The 25,908-nt window shown below is 33.3% G+C and overlaps 1 protein-coding gene across 4 annotated transcripts in view; it reads right to left on the reverse strand.

Moving 5' to 3' along the window:
* Positions 1 to 25,908, reverse strand: part of RhoGAP93B (MyTH4 and RhoGAP_KIAA1688 domain-containing protein RhoGAP93B) — a 121,077-nt gene that overhangs the window by 16,603 nt on the left and 78,566 nt on the right. For 3 of the 4 annotated variants that reach the window (XM_069818598.1, XM_069818600.1, XM_069818596.1), the window contains 5 exons: positions 24,463 to 24,689; positions 20,374 to 20,635; positions 19,348 to 19,505; positions 15,901 to 16,162; positions 2,355 to 15,760 (listed from right to left, as the gene is read on the reverse strand). In XM_069818598.1, coding sequence (XP_069674699.1) covers positions 15,566 to 15,760; positions 15,901 to 16,162; positions 19,348 to 19,505; positions 20,374 to 20,635; positions 24,463 to 24,689 — 1,104 coding nt within the window. In that variant the 3' untranslated portion in view covers positions 2,355 to 15,565. Of the gene's footprint in view, positions 1 to 2,354; positions 15,761 to 15,900; positions 16,163 to 19,347; positions 19,506 to 20,373; positions 20,636 to 24,462; positions 24,690 to 25,908 lie in introns of those variants that run through there. The other variant, XM_069818597.1, reaches the window with a different exon arrangement.

The raw sequence follows: 25,908 nt of genomic DNA on the forward strand, positions 1-25,908 counted from the left end.
AAATTTCTGCATACTCAAGTCTTCTACTCCACTGATAAATTGTTTATGTTTGTAAACTGAATTAATCTGCTTGCTATGTATTGTATATTTTTGTGTAACTTTTGACTTGTTCTACTGGCTACCTGAGGTAAGATCTATAGGTAAAGGTAAAGGTAAAGGTATCCCCGTAACATGCCATGAAGGCACTTGGGGGGCATGGAGGTAGAGCCCCATGCTTTCCATGACCTCGGCACTAGAATGAGGTGGTGAGATCTATAGAATAAAATAAATTAGTGGAACATATTGTTCCTATTTAATAATGATCATTATGCGTATCTTGCCACACTTTCCCAATATTCGAATTGATAAAGATGTAGAGTGTGAGGGGAATTCTCGTTAACATATTAATTTAATTTTGTTTAAGTATTTATAGTAACAATTATAACACATTCGGTTTTAAAGTTTATTGTTACAAAGTTATGTATTAGGTATTATTATTGTTATTATTGTTCATTTTAATTATTGTGATACCTAATATGATATTCTGAATTTCTGGTACCAGTACCATGATGACTCTTTCTATTCTACCTTATGACTTAATGGGTACTAGATAATAATTCACAAATCAATTATAAAATCATATTATGAAAACGGTAACAACAAACGTTTGTGAAAACAACAAATGTATAGTACTTCTGACATTGTTAAAAAGTCTAAAATGTTTTAATTTACTAATCTTATATTAAAGGATAACTTTTTATGTTGAAATCCAAGTGATATTTACAAATAACATTTAGAATAAGCTCACTGTAGCAAATTCACTCTAGAGGAGAAAATGTTTTGACTGTCACATAGAAATAAAAGTAAGTTTTCAGAAATGTAATTTCAGGAAAAATATCACTCACTATTCAGGCAGGTGTGGTACTAATAATATTAAAACATATATTCAGAGAGATAAATTTTCCTTCCCCTGTTGGGAATAAACACAGGAATGCACAAAGTTGGGGAAAAAAATCCAGAAGGGGAGAAATTCCCTAACTTCCCCTCTTCAATTAGAACATTACCCTTTCTTTGTGTCCCTGTAAAGTACAATAAGGTTGATCTAAAGGAGGAAGAAAGCAATAGTGGATTATTTATAAGTGTAGAGTGAACTTTTTCCATTGCTGGTGTCGAAGATAAAAATTCACGACATTTTTTCAGTTGAAAACGAAGATATAGTCAATTTCCAAATCATCGTGAATAATATTCTTATATTCTGCAACAGATAGTCATTATTTTATATTTTCCACTTCTTTCTTACAGATGTTCCATTTTTTATCCATAAGAAATTCTCTGCTGAACAGCTACTTCCAATAAATAGGTGGAATTCAACCACAGTACAATGGGCTAAAATCGAATTCTAGAAGGAAAAAGTTGTATTATATCAATATATGGCTTACTACATCGTCCTCCTCTTTTTCATCATCATCATCATCATGTTTTTCTACAGCTGATCATGTTTTTTTTACAGCTGGAATGACTTTTCTCCTTATTTGAGGCTTCAATGGCAAAGAAGGAACTTACAAACTTTCTAAACCTTTCCCCTTTATTAAAAGTAGTGTCAAACAATAAAGAACTGGATCTGAACTTAAGAGCTGCAAGTTTAGATGTCATGTTTGTCCATATTTACAAAAATTTCGTGTACATCCCTCTCTTTAATTTTATAATGTGTGTATTTCTTGCCTTTGTGTCTTCTCTGACAGAATTCTAATTGGTAAGACAGAACTCTCGATTTTTTTCTCTGACTAAAATGTTATGAACACCTGGTAAACATGTAAACCAATAGTATGGATCTAAATACAGCATGATTGCATCTTATGAATATTTATTAAATATCACTATATTTATTGGAAACCTACTACTTATAACATGAAGAGTTTAATTAGTAAATTTCTGCTGCAGATAAAAATATATTCTGAAATAAATGTCGAAGAATATTTCCGTCATAGAATAATTATCACTTCGTCCAACTGTTGATTCATTCAGTAAGTATAAACATTTACAATCAAAACCACTCTAATGGACTTTTTCCTTTGAGACAGTACAGCCATACTTTCCTTACTTGGCACTTCTTAATCTCCAATATATATTAAATGTGTAAGTAAGTCCACTCAGGGGATGGGAGGAGAGGAAAAGAACCATGAATGCAAAGTAAGAGGTCCGAAAACTTACTTTATGATATCTTGAATAATGTCTATACATCTTGATTACACAACTTTTAACACTATATCACTTCGAAAAACGTATTATTTGTCTTTCTTGTGTTAAATTTTATATTACCTTGTTAACATGTTTCAGCCTGCTATTGGCCATCTTCAAAACTGGTTGTTGCTGGTCTTGGCGCCTTTTGTTTTGTTTCCTGTGGGGGGTGTTTGTGTAGTGTAATGTGGAGTCAATGAGTGTGTGTATACGTATACGAAATATACAGACACACAAAAACACATCCAAATGAAATTCTCAACGCACAACTCAATTTCATAACACACACACTCTTTGACTCCACATTACACTACACAAACACATCCCCACAGGAAACAAAACAAAAGGCACCAAGACCAGCAACAACCAATTCTGAAGATGTCCAATAGCGGGCTGAAACATATTAACAAAGTAATATAAAATTTAACACAAGAAAGAAAAATAATACATTTTTCGAAGTTGAATAATGTCTTCATCACAGTTATATGACTGTTCTGTTCCATGTCATATCTACAATGAGCTGTTTTCGTGATAGATTGGGATACTGTTTAGCTGTAAATAGTTCTCATTTTGAGCATCTGTGATAAAGTTTGGTTTGTCATAGTGTTTTGTTTAGTTTCATGCCTGCTCAACATGATTTTACATACTTATATTTGTCTCAAATTTGAAGTCCACGAAAGAAGTTTAATAAATAATTAAGAGACAAGAAATGGGAGAATGGGTAAAATTTCTAAGCATTCATATGTAGAATTTAATGGAGATTAAGAATATGTAAATTTTAATATAGGGTAATATTAAAAAAAAAAAATTACTGTCACACCCTGTATGTCTAATTACTGTTTTCGAACAATGGAAAAATAATGTATGGTTCATCTGCAACAGTTTTGTATAAAACTTTTTTTTTTTTTTTTTTGTAAAATTAAAATTTAAGAAGTTATTAACAATATTCCATACTTATTGTTCACTCTGTATTGTAATGAATTGGGAAACCTAAGAGCATTACATATTTTACCATACATCATTATCAATATCTATTTTATGATTTTTTCCTCCACCACTTGTACTTTTTATCAGAATTACTGCAAATGAACTCAGTTTTGGCTTCAGCAAACTTCTTTACATTGGCTATGCTCACTGCTACCATTACATCATTACAATATGAATAACTGCATTTGGTAACAGCAGCACTTCTTGCATAATTGTGCTCTTGATTTGATTTCACAAGGGCAGGATCCAGAATAGATGCCTGCACTTAGGCCATTTGGGCCCATGTACGCTCTCTAAGTTTGAAGGATGGCCTGGGGGCATTCGTGCATCTGATGCTGGCAGGCTGGCCATCCTTCCCATCAGCTAATGACGAGCCTGAACCCAGAGCCCTGAGTTCCAAGTCCTTAGAATCTAGATCAACATCAGAAGCCCATACTACCCCCGGACTATTTTTATTATTACAGATGATAGATTAAATAAGGAGGAAGTGGAGTGTGTTGATGGAATGAATAGGGAAACCCTCTGCAATATCTGTTTTGTCCACCACAACTGTCATGTCATTTACTGTATTCCACTTTTTGAACGAAACATTCTTTCTGTATAGTTCAGGGATTTCAATACAAATAAATCTAATACATACAATAATTTTTTGCTTTATCCGCAGTTTCTTCAGAAACAAGCTGCTCTTGATAAATAAACTGGTTACCGCATCACATCACTGAATAGTAATGACTATCGGTAGTAAAGAGCACAAAGAGAACTTGACTTTATAATAATTCTTCCCTTTTTACGACATATTTTAAATTATTCGTATAATGTGAAGAATTTTTGCAAAAGGTCACTGGTATGCAAAGAGCTTTAGTAGACTCATCTTACGTTAGGGTTAAGGCACTCCAGATTCATTCATTAAAGCTTTGTTTGGCGTAGTTGTTACATAAATGACTATTGATGGACCTTTACATATCTTGTGGACTCCTTACATTATAATTAATAAATTATTCGGTATATGACGACACATTTGTTTAATATCCCAGTTTACATAACAAAACTCTGTGTGTCATGATGGGTTGAGAACTGAGTTACGTCCTGCTGAAAAAAAAAAAAATGCATTTCTTATGAAAAGGACAAATATACGCAAAATGTTTCATATGTATTATAAACTATTAGAATTCTGAAGGTACAGTCTCGCTAGTACATTTCTTTTTAAGTTTATATGAAATTAAAAATTGTATAAAAATCAACGCCATTCTCACTGCTACTCTTAAACTAATTTAATAAATTTTTCAACAATATAATTGAAAAAAAAAAAAAACAATGAAAAAGCGCACCTGTAGCTTTCTTTTCCGTATTGATTTATGAAGAAACAACAATAACGAAACAGTAAAACCCCTCAAAGTTCACAGTGACAATATTATTAACAAGGAGAATACTTCTTCTACATACCCTAAAATAAACAGATGCAAGATTGGCAGTTTTAGTGGTAGGTTCTTTGTTTGCATTATGAATTCCTAAACTGGACTTATCAATGAACTGTGTGTCAGAGAAAAAACAGCCTAAATCCGTAATTCATTTTTCGAACTTTTTCCTCCTAGAATTAAGTTTTAACCCATATGCAATGACTGCATTCTTTCTGATTAGAGTTACTTCATTTGGTTCAATGTCAAGAATATTTCAATGAAATACAGTACACTGTATATCAATTTATTTTCCAACATGATTTATTTATTTCCTATTCGTTAAATAAATTTTCTGTTTGGTCCTGAGTATCTGATTTATTTCAGGGTTTCCTTTTTACGCACTAACATACAATAATTGAAGTCTGTATGTTAGAAAGGACTGAAGAAATCGATTGTAGATTCTTTACATACAATATCCAGGCATTTATTCTCTATAAGAGAAACCTTGGACATCTTGAAGCTCAAAAATTGGAAAGCAATACCTTCTTCTGAAGGAATCTTGTTCAGTAGCTACACTAAAAATTAAATACTAATAATAAAAAAAATAAATTCAATTTTCTAAAAAAACGATAATACATCATTTAAAATATTTAACACATTTACATATTATGCAATAAAAATTCTCAGAAAGCACTTTATATTATGTAAAATAAAACAGTAAAACTATTATTTTCCTTTCAAAGGATAATCTTGTGGCACATTTCGTTATATTTTTCAGTTCCTCTTATATTAATATAAATTCACATACCAATACCAAATTAAACCCCAAAGAACTGTTATGGCAGTTTTATTTGTACTTGTCTAAAATGTACTCTAATGAATAAAAAATTAGAACTCACAATACGAAAATATTATTTGTCCTCCATCTATTCTAAAATTGTAAAACAAAACACATTAAATTTCTAACAATGTGTATATACTGTAATATTTATGGGGACTAGGGACAATAATTATATGTTTGGAAGTTTATGAGAAGCAGAAATTTATTTCCCAACATGGAATTTTATGCATCAGTCATCCATGTGGCACTTAACACTTTTCACCCACCTTAAGCCCACAAGGAGCATATTATAAATTTTTAATTTTTGAAGTCTATTAAGGAGAAAATCTCTTGTACATGCAGAGCTCTAACTTAATAAGCTTTAGAGTACATTTTGCTTGTTTTCCACAACTATAATGAAAGATATGCATGGAAATAAAAAGATCCATAGTACTTGTCATTTGCCATTATTATGACTGAAAGGTGTTGCTATTATCCCATATACACATAATGGCGGGCTTATAAAACAAAAACAAATTGAAACAATTTAGTTTGCTTAAGTTCCATATCAATGATTTGGTCATTAACATTTCCGGCCCAGAGTCATTTAAATTCTTAAATGTCATGCACTAGACATTTAGACATTTATCACACTACAGAGTAATATTACTCCTGCTAGCTCCATGATAAACTCGACTTGAGAAACAACATTACTTCGATTGGGCCGAAAGTGTTGTAACTTTAACTTCTATAACAAACAAAATTAAAGCAAAATTTTACAACCAAGTGCATAATACAGTGTCAAGTTCTTTGGTGGTAGGATAGTCAAATTTGTTACCATGATTGACTTATTTTTAACAGTGAAATTATTTCACAAGCACACAAATTCTTGCCTTGTTCCTTACACATTTCACATATAATTTGAGCATCCGTTAGACATATTTCTGAAGATAATTACTTTAATGAGTAACTGTTCTGTTCAATAGTAAATAAAAAGTTCTGATTTTTGTCCTAGGTAAATGATCTGTACATAGGGCAGATATTTAAATGAACCAATATTACAACTGTCCAAAACTGGCTAAGATTTATCATGTGCACATCATGTACACATAAACTGAATTAAATAGTTCTTTCAATCCAGAGAAAATCGAAATTTTGCAAAACTGTCGAATAATAATACATGCGAACATTAGTTTAGCACTCTTGATATGACAGCTTTATTAATTTACTACATTTCTTGGTTATTTATTATAACAATATCTCTATTCAGAGCATCATGGCAGTAGAAAGAGAGCAAAAGCACCAAACTTCCTTCTTTGAAAAAGAATCAAGACTGATCTTTAAATATGACAATTACTTTCACGTGTGAACCTGTGCAATCAAGTTTCACAAAGATGCTCTTTAGTTATGCAATTTCGTATTTTGCATCCTGTTATTACTTCAATGGGCTGTTTATTTAATTTATAAGATGGCCGTGAATTTGATTTAATTTAAAAGTGAACATTATTTCGCAGCATAACAAAACAGCTTTAAAACTTCTTACATCATTGATACTTCATTCTGTCACTGTACCAGAATCCAGAATTTTCTCATAAAATACCTAATGGTCGCATATTTTCACACATCAGAAGAAGATAGGAGATGACTTACTAATAATAAAGTTTTATTATATTGAAGGAATAGCAAATCTTAACGCAAAATAAATTTTGTCTTATCCACCAGGGACACATACAGTGCTCAAATTCATCAGTTCATCACTTGCCAGCAAATTTGAGTATTAATCCCATAATGACATTTCATACGTTTTACCAATTTTCTTAAATAAGATTCAGAGAGGAGGCAGTATTTTATGATTTAAGCAATATATATGTATCCTTTGCGTGACTTAATTCTGAAAAATAAAACCATCCAATAAAATGTCATCATTGTATCTTATACCAGTCTTGTTTCGCTTTTTGGTATTTTCCAGTATAGTGTATACTATAATTTTTTCATCTTTTACTAAAAAATCTCAACGGACCAAATTACATACCAATGACATTTTTTTGCTTTCTGGTCTTTAACTTCCTTTCTAGTGCAACAATTCTAACCTTAGTCATATTTACTTCATTCTGGATCCTTACGAAATTCCTATTCTGATTTTGAACTTCATATAGCAACACTTTATTTTTCATCGAATTTTTATGAGTTATCTCGTTAAACAGCTGCTATTTCTTCTTCAATTTTTTTAACAATCAGTACGCATGCGTCTCTGTTTTCAACACTTTTATGACACTATGGCAGACCAGGGAGTAGCTCCTGTAGACAGATGGCACCTTGGTGAATCACAGTATCTATGGTGCATCTGTAGCTGAATCAATAAGATGGCATCAAGCAGTGAATCACATACTCACAGGAATGCAGAACTCCAACAATCATCTCACAATGTAAGGAGGTTGCACAATAAGCCTCAAGTTGAAGTGCTAGCCTTTGGACCCTCATCAGAAAAAAAAAAATTCAGCACCATAAAAAACTGATAAATGGACTTGATAATGCACACAACAGCACTCCAATTTAAAACCATTCTTGTATAGGGCATATACAATAGTGCTGCTGTCTACAGGGCTCTTATATTAAGCACAGGAAGGTAGAGCCCGGACGAGAAGTTATGGCACCAGCACGAGGGACGAATTTTAGTTTGTTTCCTTGGACTCGCCCTCACACTCAACTGGAGGGGTGTTGGGTTAGTTGGTTACTGGCATTCCAAGTGTTCAGATCGTTCTGCTACTACAGCTATTGCTAATACTGAAAACATTCTCCTTCTGAGCGCCCTCATTATGGCATTGTCTAAGGTGTGAAATCATAGAGTAGTTCATAGTCAAGGACATGAAATAGCATACAATGTATGGAAATTCATGTCAGAAGAGGCTGTAAATGAAATACCAATTCAATTGAAAAGTGTGTGGTGTGTGCAAGAATACTGGCTGCCACTGGTATTTCAAAGCGAACCTTGGAAAGAATCAGGAAATAAGGGAAAAATATTGATGCAGGAACAGCAGATTCTTTCTCCAGTCCGGAAATATCACAGCCGAAGAAGAAGATTGTTGCAGCTGTAGACAGTTTTGATGAGGAAGTCATAAGACTCATCTATAATTTCTACGCTACGCATAAGCAGAGACCGACTCTGTTATCGCTTCTTCCAAGAATGGATATCAGTGTATGATTAGTGAAGAAAGTAGAGAACAATTACATTGAATGTGAGCATGTGATGGACAGTATTTTTGAGAACATCTCCATAAACTTAGGGACATCGGATTCTAGCACAAATCAAACGTCTGATTCGGACTGAGAATAAGAATATAAAGATGGAATAGCGGGCGTAATTCCATTAAGTATCTTCGGACTCTTGAGTAGGAAAGTGGTGATACTAAGGTAAGACGAATGTTTTTAGAAAGAGATTAAACGGATATGCCTGCAGCTCTGAGCTTGAGAACCGTAACCCAAACAACCCCCACTCCTCTACCCTGCTGGGCGGCAATTTAAAACTTCGCGCAGGTTGGTGCCATAACATCTCGTCTCAGCTCTAGCAGGAGTGAGCACACTAATTATTCTCCTCATTCTGGTCTTCAGTTAAAAAAATAAAGTGAGAAAAGCATCCACCTTGTTAGGGCTATTGCAAATGGTTAAAATGAATTAATCAAGTGCTTTAGCCATTTGTGACAATTGCAATGAATAGAATATTCCTCTCAAATCTTTCACTTGAATCTCAAGACAAAGGCAGATCCCACTTTTGAAACATCTTAATTTCTATATTCCACTAGCTACAAGGAAGTTCAACTCTATTCCCTCTCTACTGATGATGTCAGATTGATATGGACAAGAATATGGTGAAGACAAACGTCAAGTATATTACTAGCTTATAGTGTTCATTAATTACATAATGTACTTCGCCTTCCATGATTATTGGTACCTAAACTTATCATAATTGTTTTTATTTTAATTTCCATTTTTTAAGGAATAGCAGGAAACATAGTTGCTTTGAATAAAAAGACTTACACATGCACAAAGCACAATGCATATGCAAAATAGTGATTTAAATAATGGAAAGACTTCAGAAACATAAAAAATATATATATATAACGTGCATATAGGCTTATAGAATTTGGATGAATCAAGCACTAATCACGGCACACGTTTCTACAAGTGAGAAAACTATCTATATATTGCAGTAGCATGAGTGACAGAAGATTGGTCAATGATGTGTTAAGTGCTAAAGCTTGTTTTAATAGCTGGTATTAGAAAACAATTCATGCCAACACTTTATATTATATACTATATCAAATCAACTTTTCATGATTAATTCATACACGCATTAAATTTCATTAAATAATAAAAAAGTGAATTGATTGTTTTTACTACAATTTAAAAAAACAACCTCAATACTGCTCTTTTTTATTTGTTGGCTTAATCACATATGTAACTTATTTTTATATAAACAGCTCCACATTTCTACGTGTACATACAGCAGTGACATGATAAAATCCATGCTAGTAAATCTACTTGCAAGTCTGGAGAATGCTGACCAAAATACCAGCATTTTAATTTGAAAGATCTTTCAACATGTAATACACTTCCCTAGGATTCTGTATTTATGTTAACAGAAGTCCAAATGTTTAAAGTATTTAAAAGGGCAAAGTCATCATAGCTTAAAGCACACTGAATCTTCAACAGAAGTAGCTGTAGGCCACTACAGTCTAAGAGGATACATTTGTAAAATCACTGGTACCAATCCATATTTAAGTATTCTAATATATATTTGGTGAGGCATATAAAAATCTGATTTTCACAAGACTTATTTTCTCTGACATCTCCTCCTATGTTTTCTTATAAACTGTACAAGTTTAAATTAATATTCTTAACTAGGTTTTTAAGCTTTGGCATTGAAAGCTAAAATCTTAAATTGCTTCTTATATACTTTATACAATTAAAGAATTATCATGTAATAGGTTGGGCAAAGACATCCGATGACATAATATGTCCCGATTGACTATTACATGCTGAATTACACGAATTCAAACATATTAGTAAGTTTAAATATTTTATCCGTTCTACTAAAATGATTACCTTTTCATGTTCCTATGTCTGAAATGAAACATAAAATTGTGTCCAGTAATCTAATACCATATGCCAATTTAATATCAGTAAAATATATATCTTATTATGATAATAGAAAAGAACATAGGATAATGTCATGAAGAAAGAATAAGAATTAAAAATGAGTTTTCTGAAACTACTTTACATATACTGGTATCCGAGATAAATATTTCTTATTGATAAATGTGCAGAAATATGGACCGAAAAATAAATCATGTGTTTCATTTTTTGTTGTATACAGAATTCTACACTCCATGAAAAACTTGTTCTAAGATGCAAACATACCACTTGGAGATATTCAGCACATAGCAGAGTTCATGAAAATAGTTAATATAAATCACAAACGTAATTATTTTATATATATATATATATATATATATATATATATATAATTAATATTTTCAATATATTTTTCTCTCCAATGGTAGTGGGTACTTGACTTTGCATCATATGCCCAAGCATCTCCATCTTCAGCGAAATGCTGAACTGTAGTTCTTTTTGCTACCACAGTAAGAGTTTCCCTCAGTACACCACGGGACTACATGATGCACACATAGCACTACATGATGATGATGATGATAAGTATAGCACTACATGATGATGATAATTATTAATGGAGCAGTTGTGAAATGGTGATAGGGGAAAAGAAAGTATTCCACAAAAAATACAACCAAGCACAGTCTTTGTTTAACACAAATTCCGCTTGGATCCACTGGTATTCAAACCTGAGTTACTAGCGTGGAAAGCCGACACTCTAGCCATTTGGCTAATTGTGTGTCCCAAAATCTTAATATTCTTTCTGCATATTTACACAACAAAGAAAACATTATATATACCAAAATCTGAGTATTCTATAAACAGTAATAGTATAAAAAATGTTCTTTCTTAATGACATAATATGTAGGGTAATAAAATACTGAAAGAAAGACAGCAGATCATGACCTCCTGCAGATTGAAAAGCTTCATATCAACAAAAGATAAAATTATGTATTTTCAGAAACCTTCCCAACACGTATAAAATAATACCGTATTCTGACTTTATAAAGTGTATGAAAGAGATACATTTCACGCATCTTTGGTATCAATTTCAAATCTAAACAGCTGATAACGTATGAGAGAGCCAAGTTCATTATATGATGTGAAAAATAGCCCTAATAAACAACAGACTTCAAGCTACCAGTTTACAACCTCCATATCTGATAGATTAAAAGTACATTCTAGCTGGAAGACATGTCAAAATTGTGATATTTATAAATTGGGTAAATTTCCTACATGCAAATAATAATTCGCACTTCTGTATCAAAAGAAAGGATTCAAAACTGACAATACACGAGATACTACCCAAAAGTACCCGAAATTCTAAAGCAGAGTGCGACCGAGCGCTAATATGACAAAAACTGCTAAATGACACTTCATACACAATGTGCCAAGCAGCTTCGTTCTGAGTGGACACAATTAGTATTTGTGGGCGTTTCTCCATTGTTATGTGTTGCTTACATTGCGATTTCACAATGACAGATTTGAGAGAGCAGCGCGTCTGCATAAAGTTTTGTTTCAAACTTGGGAAAACTTCTGCACAAACACATCAAATGCGTGTGTGTGTGTAATGCCTACCCACTTCACTTGCGTGATTCGGGTTCTGCATACTGCGGATAGATGGCAGGACTGTGACCCATTTTCAAATTGCACACCACTTCGGCAGGCCACATCATGCATGATGTGTATTTGTGAAGAGTTACGTCGTGTACTAGAGTGAGTGTATGTTAAGTGTTCGTGTAAGTGTAGTGTAGGGAATGGGTGAGGATGATGATGGTGAGGAAAGGAGAAGGGGAAATCTAGTGCCGGCACGTAGCCTACTCCTGTCGAATAGCACCAAGGGGGCCGCCAGGCTTAATGTTCCCAACACATCAAATGTTAAAGCAAGCATTTGGAGATGATGCTCTAGGCCAGACCCAAACCTACGAGTGGTTCAAACATTTTAATAATGGCCGAACATTGGTTGATGACTATCATTCTGGAAGGCCATCAACTGGTATTACACCCGAAAATGTCGCTGCTGTTCAGGCTGTGATCATGCAAGATCCCAGGCACACCAACCACGACGTCTGCGACATTATTGGATTATTGTATGGCATGTATTAGAGGATTCTGTCCGATGGATTCAACATGAGAATGGTTGCGGAAAAGTTCGTTTTGTGACTACTAAGTGCTGAGCAGAGACATCATCGCCTGGAAGTCTCCAGGGATCTTCAGAATCAGTTTCATGACTACCCAGACTTCCTTTCCAAGACTGTGACAGGTGATGAAAGTTGGGTTTATGGCTACAACCCCAAAACCAAACAGCAGTCTTCTCAATGGAAAAGTCATCTTTGCCCTGCCCCAAAAAAACCCATCAAGTGAAGAGCAAAGTAAAGTCCATGCTCGTGTGTTTTTTCGACATTGAAGAGATTATCCACAAAGAGTTTGTCCCTCCTGCTATGACAGTGAATGTGGTGTCCTTTCGTGACATCTTCAAGCGGTTGAGGGAGAACTTGAGGAGAAAACGTCCTGAATGTGGCTCATGGGCAATTGGTTTCTCCATCACAACAATGCAAGGCTGCATACAGATTTCATCGTGCAAGACTTCCTGGGGAAAAATAAAATGACAACCGTTCCTCATCTACCATATTCACCAGATTTATCTCTGTGCGACTTCTTTTTGTTTCCCCAAGATGACTTGAAAGGTAAAAAATTTCAAACATTTGAGGAAGTTCAAGTAAAATTGCAGGAGGTGCTGAACAAGCTCTCAAAAAAGCATCTCATGTACAATTACACTGTATTATTATTCCATTCATTTCTACGAAAACCTTGCAATATTCTAAGCATTAAGGTTGTTTCCTTCATTTTAAATTGTGTTCAGAGTATCCTACAACAATTTTCAGATCTGACATTCATTTGCCTGGCAAATTGGAAAATATATTCATCTCTTTCTTGGATATTTTTAAACAATGATTCACCTCAACTACCGCATTATTTGTAAATCACTAACAACCCATATAATTAAAACTGAGTGTTTGTATCTGTGTATGTGTCTACACACACACGTGTATCTCACTACAATTATACTGACAATTTACAGTATATTAGCAATACACAACAAACACAGTATTCACTTCAGTATTAATTTCCTTATTAATTCACATCAAAAATATTGTATCACAAATATTTGTCATGCTAGGATTTAAACAAATCACAGTATAGCTTTTAATGTCACAACTTAATAACGTATACTAATAGCAGTCTGTTCAACACAGAAAGTGATCATTTTTATAGTGGCACACTGTTAGTCAAATGGCTAGAGTAATAGCTTTTCATGTAAGAGAATCAGTTTCAAACAGTCACGATTTCAAGTAATGGAGCAGATTTCTATAGGGTATTCCCATTTCCCCAACAAATATTTAACCCTTTTTCATTAATAATCATGTCTCCATGATGCAATGTAGATTCATCTTCAGGTGGTGCACCATATGCTACATCTTAAAACAGTTAAATTTGCAGCTTACTCAATGGTAAGAACATCAAGTCCTTACCATGAAAAATATCTTCTCATGAGTATGTGTTATTTTTTCAGTTAAGTATTGCTTTAATTGAGTTTTTTTTTTTACAGATATTCAGTTACAAAGAGTAATAAGTAGAAAGGACTCAATGTTACTTCTTACATTATAAATGAAGCTCAAAATTAGCTAAGAAATATAGAATACTTTCATAGCCAAAATAAATATAATTTTGAACTCCCATACTTGCAGTTTTCAAAAGCTCTTTCAAATCAAGAGTAGGAACCATTATACAAACAAGGAAAGTACATCATGATTTATTCCATGTCGTAATCAAGATGGATTTTATTTGTGCAGAAGGAAAAAAAAGTAGTAATATATTTTTCTTCATAATATAAAATACAGAGTGTGCCATTCACAGATTTATTTATTTATTTTTTTTTTACATTTTAAATAAATGCTTAAACCAATTTTTGAAAAGATTATCTACAGATCATTTAAAAAGTCTTAATATCTTCCAGGTACTATGCTGCAAGTAAAGTTATTTCTTTATTTCCAACGCCTTTAACTACAGAAGCTAATGTACAAAGGGAAATGTAGAATAAGACTGTATGATAAAAAATACTCAATAGCAGCTTTGTAATTCAATCTCATGGAATATGCTGCGTATAAAACACAGACTCCAGTTGAGAGGGTACTGCCTGCCAATGAGATCAGAAGAAATAGGTCCACATGAGAACAGATCAAACTATTATAAAACATTTCTGAATGGAATGAGAACGAGTGGAAAAAGTTCAACGCACAGAATTAGTAGCATTTAAATTCTTGTTGGTATAGTATATTTATGAATACAACTGTAGCAATCAATCTATTTTTTTCTGTGTTAGAAAGAAATAATTCAAGTTACTGAAGCTATCCTAACAAATCTTGTCAAATACAATATTTTTGCTTTGTTAAACTCTGCTATAAAGCAAACATTCTTTGTAATTCCCTGACAATATTCGAGACAGATTTCTGAAAAATACTAAAACTGTTACTTATCTGAAAATATGGAAATCTGTTTCCAAATACTTCCCTAGCTTAGTCTTATAGAAATTAACACACTAACTGTTAAAGCCTTGCAACTTTTATTATTGATGCACTATTTTCAAGGAGTTATCACTGGACAGTCGATTGTCCATCATGTAAAACTTTAACGCTTGGGAAAGTCTTTTTATATATAAAACAAATTAAAAGTAAGTTTCTAATCAACACATAGAAGAGTGGAAGTAGCTTGCATTATACTCTTGCGAGTACTCACACTTGAAAAAAATAAATATATATATATATATGTACTGCAACTTAAAAACTAATTTAGAAATAGTACTAGTTAATGGACACAATTTCCAGGATCCAAGTCTCACATATGGTGATAGTGATGATGATTACATGTACCATTCAATATCTCAAAGTCCTATAGCTGCATGGCAGCCAATATTTTAGTAGACTCCTTCCATAAAACTGGTATCTAGACTCTGAATAAGTGTGCGTATGAATGCCATTTCTTTGCGAGCATTCTCAAATATGATGCGTGGGTCCTCTGACATACAGCGTAGGCAGTTGGGAGCCATTACCATGGCAAGGTTACTGGCGTCCATCTTGGTTACTTGGACAACTTCTGTGCGAGCAAAAATCTGTCAACAAAAAGAAAATGTACGTACAGTAAAAATAAAATTTGATTAAAAAAATTGTTTTAAATAAATAAACAAATACATTCAATATCTCAATATTGCTAATAATAATGATCATTAGTGTATGGAGATTTGTCACTAACCTGTAAAAAGCGAATGAGGTAGCACAGGACCAGCCTGTTGATTTCTGGAAGCCTCTGAACCAATGCTACTGACATTTCTGGATCCGCATGATGATTTACACACTCAGCATACATTGAATCTGGTATAAGAGGTTCATAAAGCTCTCTATACCATAATTTGAGCAGTGATGCTGGTGCATGAGCATCTGTAATATCATTTGGTAACTCCCAGTGGTCGATACGATTCTTCAGTGAATTAACTTCGTCCACATCTGCTGACACTCTATTAAAGAACATTTCAATTATTATCAATAGGAATATTAACCTTGTAACAATATACACTAATTATTAATAATAACCAAATTCCTATGTGCATTCAGTACAACTGTAGACAAAATAGTATCAGCTGTATACTTCAGTTCTCAAATAAATGATATGCCATGACATCTCAATTGCTAGTATAAAAGAATTACAATAAAATATTTAAAATTGATAATGAACTAAAGAATGTGAGGAGATAGTTCAACAAATCAATTAAGAATAGAACCCATAATCTATTAAATATCAATCTCGTAAGATAATGCAACATTTTCGTGTATGTATATTGAGATGAAGTTAGGTAACCAAAATACGGTCTTCAAAAAATTGCCGACATTTTCTTTTTATTTTTATCTAATGCCGGGTACTTGATTTAGCATCTTTCACCCAAGCAACCACATGTATGAGTGAGGTCCTAGTCCTAGTGCCAAAGCTGTAGTTCTTTTTGCCACCGTGCACCATGGGAGGTGAACTACAGACACCATGTGATGATTAATAGAATGCTTCTACGATAAAAAGCTAGCAAGTACAGCCTTTATCCATTACAAATTTCACTTGGACTCACCAGGACTGAAACCTGAGTTACCAGCAGTGGCGTGTGGTGATAAATAATCCTGGTGGTGCACAAATATTTATTATGATTATGATTATCATATTATTATTATTATTATTATAGGTACTAACTACTACATAACTATTAACATATGTTACATACGTATAGATTTACATAATTTTGTTAGTCAAGAAATTGCAGTTAGTTTCCTATGTAGGTCCAGTAATAGCAAAGTAAAGTGTTCAATTTCTATTGCAGCACACCGTAAATAATATTGTTTTCGCTATATTGCGTTTTATAACACAGTTCACACGTTCACAAGTATTCGATACGTGTGTCGTCTCATCAGCCTTAACTGCTAAAAAGTCAGCTTTCTTTAAAATCTCATGGCATACATCAAAATGGCTTGAAGGACTTCGTTCTGTATAGTGTTTGATGTGCTCTTAAACACTGTTCCTCTTTCCAAATGTTCCTTAAGAGTGCGTCTAATTCAGAACTGAAATTGATGAGGCCAAGAAAAATACTAGCGTTTAAAGATGGATTTCCGTCTTCGTGACCTCTTAAAGCCAACTCAAAAGCTCTACAAAACCGCACGCACATATCTGTTCTTGGTAACTTTATCATTGTGAAGTTTAACAATCCAATTGAATCCAATTGTGTCTGTATGTTTGTTTGACCCAACACTGATAATTTAACATTATTGTTGATGTGTGCAGCTGAAGAATCGTGTTTTTTTAATTCTTTCATTCATGTGCTTCAAATCAATCATATCTGCAGGACGATAATCAAAATTATTTAGTTACTACTCACAGTCCTAAATTCAAACAGAAAAATAAACAAAATTCATAAAATGTACTTATTTTTGTCAATAAATGTTCGCCGTCGAACAATAGGCAAGGAAAACAAAATACAGCATCTTTTATATTGCTGCCGCATATTGCATTTTTCGTAAGTCCGAATGTTGAATTTCCTTGTCACTTCTCTGTTACTGTTCTTGGTCACTTATAATTTTAATTCATGTGTAGGTCTACCCATCTTCTTTATTTTGATCTTTTCGTGTAAAGGTCTTACCTATAGACATATAAATTACACATTTAAAGATTTTGCTCACTATTCATTGTAACATTTATGATGGAACGAGCTTGAGAACACATCTGAAAGTGCTCCTAACCCCCCCCCCTACGCACACTGTACTGCCTCCCTACCATGCTCCAAAGCCTGCCAGTGAAACAGTACTACTGCGCATGCTCGAATGGAACAGTGTGCCGCAAGTGTCGAGCGGTAAACGTAAGTCCCAGGCGTCAACAAGAACAGTACACAGTCATGCAGTGTTATTTTTACATAGTATTATAATAAAGAATTATCTCGCTCACATAGTTTACTGGAGCTCATTGACATAAATTTAAAAACATGTGTTATTTGAAGAAGTGGTGCACTGCTCCTGTGCTCCTTAAGAGAAATTGCCACTGGTTACCAGCATGAAAAACCGACAGTAACTGTTTGGCTAACAGTGTGCCATTTTTAATTATTTTAAAACCAAAAGAGGGGAAAAAAGTAGGAAGAAAATTTTTCTAGCCTATTTTTATTTAAAATAAATTGCAGTTTTGATATTTTTTCCTCCTAACAATGGCTCGTTATTTTTTTTTTCTAAAAATCATTATACTTACTGAACAATAACTCCAGATGAATTGACTTATAGATATTGAATAAGGACAAAATACAACTAACAGTTTACAAATAAAACAAAAAAGTAAAATAATTACATTCATACAAAAGTAGGTCTATCTAAAAACTACTTCTATATTAAAAAGGAATGGCATATCTACATCTAAAATATACAATTTTTAGATTTAGGTTTGATGCAGTCATGAAGGTGATAACACATGAAATATTGTTTGAAGAAGTTTCAAACATCTTTAAGTCAAATTTCGGTAACTGTTGGCTATTAGAAACTATTAATTATATATGTATTCATTTTAGGCTAATTTCTGAAAGGACTAAAGGACTTTCATGCTTTCGACTTGTTCAGACCAAATTTCTTAAGAATTATTATAATTTTTTGCAATACCAAGCATGAAAAAAGAGAATGTGATCATATCCGTGAGGGTCAACTTCTTTTATATTGTTACACTATCAGAGGTAACAGGTATTCATTCATCCAAGATATAATGATAAAATGATATTGAATTCGCATGTGGTAAGGAATTTAAAAAAGAAGGTGGTCATTGCTATTTAAAGGTATGAAGTCAATATCACCGTGAGGTAGCTTGAAACTAAACACAGTGATTTAGAACTTTACTAAATTCAAAATGATAAATTTTATATATCACATTTAAACATAACATTAGTCAGAGAATTTTCATCTCAGATATCTAAATTTAAATCCTGGAGTCACAGTAAATTTGTGCTAGACAAACAGATTTATGCAGAGTACCATGGTCATCATCATATTATAATGTAGTTAGATCAATCACCATGAGATGCTCTATAGCCAAACTCTATGATGAGAAACTGATCTACAGTCCAAAGAAGGAACTTGTTCAAGATGGTCAACCACGTATCCACCAATAATAAGAAATTAGGAGATTTAAACTTACCTAAATATACCTTCTGTCTGAGCCCCTTGTAACCTCAGAACTTCTTCTGAGAGTGTGGATTGGACCCAAGGCAGTTTGCGATGAGGAAATCGTTCTTTCTGCAAGGCCATAACTTCCTCAAGCGTATTACCAAACATGCTCGGCCTAAAAATTTGAAGCTGGAAGAAGAAATTTCATTAGACACTGCACGAACTATAATGTTTACACATAATGAAACCAACAAATTATATTTGAAGTTCATTTACACAGATCTAATGATCGAATTTTATTCAAGTATCTGTGAAATTCGGCTATGTCCATACGATCATGGATCATTTACACAAATTAAATATAAAATGACATGATCTAGCATACAAGCATTAAAATTGTAACAGATATGTTTCACATTGGTTTATTTTCGTACTATGAAATGATATACTCTATTACTATTGCTCAACAACTTCTATTAAACATCAGCTCCTTCCACAACACACTCATAACACTCACTTTCTGCTATATAAACAATTTCAAACCACGAAGCAGCAGGGAACTGGAAAACAGAATGCCAAACAGCAATAACACTGCAGTATTGTAAGGAAATTAATTGCGAACGTTTTGGTCAAGAAAGTAACTACAGTCCTACAGAAAGGAACTACTATTCAGTAAAATAAAACTTCCTCTATATATTAGGAGAGTAAATAAAGATGCCTTTTTTATGGAAAGAAAATATTATTGATAGAAACACATCTGCACGGAATTTCAATACTAGATTCCTACATGTAGTCTTCTTTAGTCTGGAAATAAATCAGTTTTCTCCTGATATAGTCAGTGTTTTGTTGTAGCATTTCAATGATTTAACAATTCTTTCAGTGATATAATACAGTACTTTCAAACATCTTACCAATTCTTTCTTTCCATGAAACATCCATCCCCTTCACATTTTGAAGAAACAATATAAAAGAAAAAAACAGTGTTCATGAAACAACTTTTAAAGATAATTCAGAGCATTTACAATATTTCCAATCTCAGTCAAAACCCTTCTCTTACCCTAGCTTGGTCTATCTCTTCAACTGTAGGCTTGCGTGGAGCTTTCTTTCCAGTGTGTCCTATCCTCTCCAGTCTCTTGCAGCTCACAGTGGCATAATGGCTAATTTGAACATGGATTGGCCATTTACCAACTTCAGGAAAGTCAAATCCTGGATCTCTATGCCTGTTCATATAGCCATCCAAGTAAGACTGAAACTTTGGAGAAGGAGGGAAGAAGGCCAGACAAATTGCCAGCAATTCCCAGCCTCGACGAAGACTTTCCCTATATGAAAGAATACTTTATGTTAGTACAATAGAACTACAAATTCTATCATTATAACACTGCAATTATTTTATTAGATTATACTAAGGGATATGCTACTGGAGAAAATAACAGCTGTGAGCAATGTGGGATGAAGATAAATGCAAACAAAATGAAGACCATGATTATCAGAAGAAGAATAATAAAGAAAGTAAATGTGCGAGTTTGAAATGAGGCAGTGGAACAAGTGAACAGCTTCAAATACTTGGGATAATACAAGTAGTAACATGAGCTGCTTCCAAGAAGTCAAAGGGATGATGGCAATGGCAAAGGAAGCTTTTAATATAAAATGGAGCACCTTCTGCAGGCCTTTGGAAAAAGAAGTAAGAGACCAGTGAAGTGCTTTGTGTGGAGTGTGGCATTGTATGGGGGCAGAGAGATATGGACATTACGACAGTGTGAAGATAAACGACTAGAAGCATTTGAAATTTGGACATGGAAAAGAATGGAGTATGTAAAGTGGACAGACAAAATAAGAAATGGAGCTGTGCTGAAAAGAGTGGATGAAGAAAGAATAATGCTGAAACTTATCAGGAAGAGAAGAAGAAAGTGGCTAAGTCACTGGCTAAGAAGAAAGTGCCTGCTGAAGGATGCAATGAAAAGAATGGTGAATGAAAGAAAAGTTTGGAGCAGAAGAAGATATTAGATGACAAGATAACATTAAGATACATGGATTGTACGTGGAGATCTAAGAGGAAGGTGGAAAATAGGGAAGATTGGAAAATGCTGGGTTTACAATGAAAGACCTGCCCTTGTGCAGAAAACTATGAATTAATGATATTTCTTGAAAGTGCGAAAAAGGTAAGAGCAACATCAATTAGAAGTGTAATAACCATCAAGAAATGGAACTTACAACATTTAAGATATTATACAGAAATTAAGCCTGAAAATTGGGTTGAAAAAGACTTTGTCTACAGGTTACCCAGGAAGTTTAAGTTGTTACATCCTAACGGACAAAATCTGACAATCACAATGTGGTCAAATTGGATAATGACAACGCATATATAAATTTAATCACTCCAGTCCAAATATGTTTAAATTACTGATCAGAGTCTGTTCCCACTACCCAGGCACAAACAAAAGTATGTTATTTGAACAAAACTCGAAGACAAGCAGCAGCACATTTCCGATTGTACAGGACATGACTGCCCCATTGAACATCTGAACAAATTGAACTTAACAATGATAACAAACTGCCCACTATGTAATAAAAATGAAATTTTGAACAAACACCATCTTCTCCTCTGTAACAGACTGACTACGATAATAGTTGAAGTACTTAATTGGAAAGCTAGAGAAAGAATGATGCAAATCAACTTTTGTCATTCAAGAAAAACAACACATCAACAACACAAAAGTATGTTATGACGAGCATTAGTTGTTTGTTACTTCTCATTATTATTTAGTATGTTTGCATTATTTTACTCAACTTGTACTGATGTAATTACATTAATCTTTGAGTATTCTTTAAATATTAGCCTGTAATTATTAACTTGTATCATTGCAACATTGTATAAGCTTCTTTTGTATCTGGCTCAGTGAAAGAGGGCCTTTACTCCGTCAGAATAAATAAATAAATATTAATATTATTATTCATCATCATCATATCCTATATCTGACTGGAGCAAAGGGCCTCAATAAACTTTCGCCGCCGTTTCTATTCTGAGCGATACTGGCAATTTCGGGCCATGATGTCCCTGCCTTCCATATTTCCTCTTCTACTGTTCTTCTCCAGACAACCTTTGGCCTTCCTCTCTTTCTGCTGCCTTGTGGGTTCCATCTCAAAGCTTCTTTCTAAATAGAATTTTCTTTCCGAAGAATATGGCTAATCCATCCCCCATTTCCTTCGTTTTATTTGTAGATTTATTTATTGTTTTCTTTCCCATAAGTCTTTATTTGAAATTGTGTTTGGCCACCAGATATTTAGAATCCTTCTAAGACAGCGATTTATAAAAACTTGAAGACTTCTAGAGATCTCTACAGTTACATTTTATGTTTCACAACCATACAGAAGAACTGCTTTCACATTATTCTGAAATATTCTGATTTTCGTTCATAAGAAAATAATGTGGGACTTTCATATCGAGTATAGCTGTACAAATGCTGCATTTTCTTTCCTAATATGGCTTCTAAGATCAGCATTAACTCCACCACCTATTGTCACCAAACTACCCGAATATTTAAACTCTGTTATTGTCTCGATACATTGTCTATTATTTGGAACTTCTTTTTGAAATTTATATTGCTATTTATCCTTATCTCTTTTGTTTTCTTGTAATTTACCTCAGTCCTACCTTAGTACTCTCCTCCTGAAGCTACTTAATTTTGTTTCCATGTTTTGAAAGTTTTGAGATAGCAAGCAAACATTATCTGCAAAATCAAGATCTTCAATATGTTCCATCAACCCCTATTGGAGTCCAGTTCTTTTTCCAAAGCTTATTTTCCTCATAACCAGATCTATTACTGTCAGAAAGATAATGGAAGATAAAATACATCCCTGCCTGACTCATGAATTAATTTTATTTAGGTCACTTAGCATCTCGTTATGACTAACTTGGCATGTATAGTCCTCATAAAAACTCTCGATTAAAATGTTGATGTTATTTGGTATGCCATACTTTTCCAAAGATCTCAACATAGACTCCCTTCTCAAAGAATCAAATGCCTTTAGGAAGTCTATAAAAACCACATACAATGGGACTCCTAATTCCACGCATTGATCTACTAAAATGAATAGTGTATTTATTTGGTCAATACAAGATTTATTTTTTATCATTTTTGATCATTTGTAAGAAGAGGAAATTCATAGTGAAACATAGTGGAACACGTGTTGTCAGCAAATAGCTGGATACACTATGAAGATAGAAGATTTATTTTTGCGGAAACACGCCATTATTATTATTTCCCTTATTTTATTTATAACTTTTGCAAACATGGAGATATATTCAATGCATATTTCAAATAATGTGTTTGTGAAGAGAGTAGACTGTATATGTTGTAATGATGTGTCAATATTACAAAATTTCATTATAACATTCTGAAATGAATTTAACTGGTGAAATAAATCGAAATGCTTTTCATCTTCTTCAAAAACTTCATAAGGAAATCAAATACTTTAAGCCAAATTCAATAGAACATTGTGCAGGAATAACAGTTCTAATCAGAGAAGAATTATTTTAAATACTTTAACATTGTATCTGCATTTTCTTTTCCCATTCAAACTGTTTTCTTTTTTCAACATTAAATAAATAAAAATGTTATTCTTAGGACACATATTCTATTACCCAGATTATATTTAACTCCATATAATGCAAAGAAACATCTGAAGTCTGATTAGTGTAATATGTAACTAGTCAGTGATGTATGCAATGAAGGGGGAAAAGAACAGGTCACCATAACCCATCATCTCCTGGCTTAGTTGCCTCATGAGCGATGCCTTACTGGTATCACTTGTGAGGTTCAAACCTCTCTCCGGACAGTTGACCAGTAACAATATTGCTGGCAGTAGCAGTAGTAGTAGTAGTAGTAGTAGTAGTAGTAGTAGTAGTAGTAGTATTTTATTCAATGTTTTCAACTGTAGAGGTTGTTCATTAGCATCATAATTCAACACAGGCAAGAAATGGCTGACAATTTTGCTTGGATCCCTCAGTAAGACATGATTCTTTTGCACATGCCATAGATCTGTGGCATGGAATCCATAGCTTTACTTTCTTCTAGAGAAGTCATGCTAAGAATTTAAAGAACTTTTTTTTTGTGTTCAAATTTGCTTCAAAATTTAAAATACTCACCTCCTTGGATTCTCCGTGGTTTGTCGGCAAATTTGAATATAAAGCTCATCTCTCAGTCCAGGTTTGGAATAACCATAATTACAAATTTCCAATGCAACACTATTAAGCGTCATTCCAAGTTTAGCCTTACGATCACTCATATAGATCTGCACCAGCTTGAAGAGCTCACAAGCATCCTTCTTGAGAGCTTTATCAGACACAACAAGCATTGGTTTTCGTATAGGATCCTGCAAATGTAATATAAATTTAACTAGATAAAGACATCTTAATTATTTATGTGGCAAAAATTACTCTGTTTTATGTAATTTATTGACAAAAAAAATGAACTACAGGTTTCAATGACAAAAGTGAACTGTCAATACCAGAATATAACATGTGACGCACTTTTAAATTTAGATACCATATCTAACTATTGGGAAGCAAGAATAAAAATGATTTTATTGTCAAATTCAGAGCATTAGATAGGCCACATTTTCTCAAACACCAACAGTAATAATGAATGCCGCATACTTCTCTTAGAATAACATATTATTTTCAGTAACTGCTAAAATGGTAAATAATACAAACTAAGAGTCCATATTCATATGCAGATTGTATGTTACATAAAACATTCTGAAAAATACGCAAAAATGATATTTTTTTAACAATTTATCATTTTATACTCCAATTAAAAAATGTCCTCCATGAATACTTTATTATTTCTACAATAAAATACATAATGGTACTGATATATTCTCTTTCAAAGATCTATTATATTACCAGATTTATTTAAAAAAAGAAAAAAGAACACATTCATAGCAGTAATATAATCTTGATCTTCTGGATCAGAAGTGATTCCAGTTTATGTGTACGTCTGAATTGTCTGATTTTTCCTCACAATACTCCTTCTGTAGAAGAATGACTGTAGGGTTACACTAAGTACTCCAAAGACAAATTTACTTAATGTTTTATATCTTTCATTTCTGAATTTTGAAATTTTGGCTAAATTTGCATCTTTTATAGATCCATTTATAATGGTTCCTTTTTTTTATATATACTAACACCGAACATATTGATTTGTAGACATCTGTCCCTCTGCCTACTTTTTGGTGATTTAGGATGAAGAATCCTGTTGGCCTGGTATGATAAAATGACATATGAGTATGGAAGTAGACAGGATAGTGATGTTGTGATGACAGCAAAATGAACCCAGGGTCCAAAACCAAAAGTTACCCAGCATTTGCTCTTAATGGGCTGAGGAAAAACCCCAGAAAAAACCTCAACCAGACAACATATCTCAACCAGGATTCAATCATGTGCCTGCTAGTTTCACAGTCAGACACACTGACGTACTCCAAAGTGGTGGACCCATTTAAAATGTATTCAGAAATAGTATCACACTGGTAAGACGCAAATTCCTCTTCAAGTCCGTCATGTTCATCTTCATTAACTAAATTTATGAATCTT

Source organism: Periplaneta americana, chromosome 2 (genome assembly GCF_040183065.1).
Source record: "Periplaneta americana isolate PAMFEO1 chromosome 2, P.americana_PAMFEO1_priV1, whole genome shotgun sequence".
Classification (NCBI taxonomy): Eukaryota; Metazoa; Arthropoda; class Insecta; order Blattodea; family Blattidae; genus Periplaneta; species Periplaneta americana.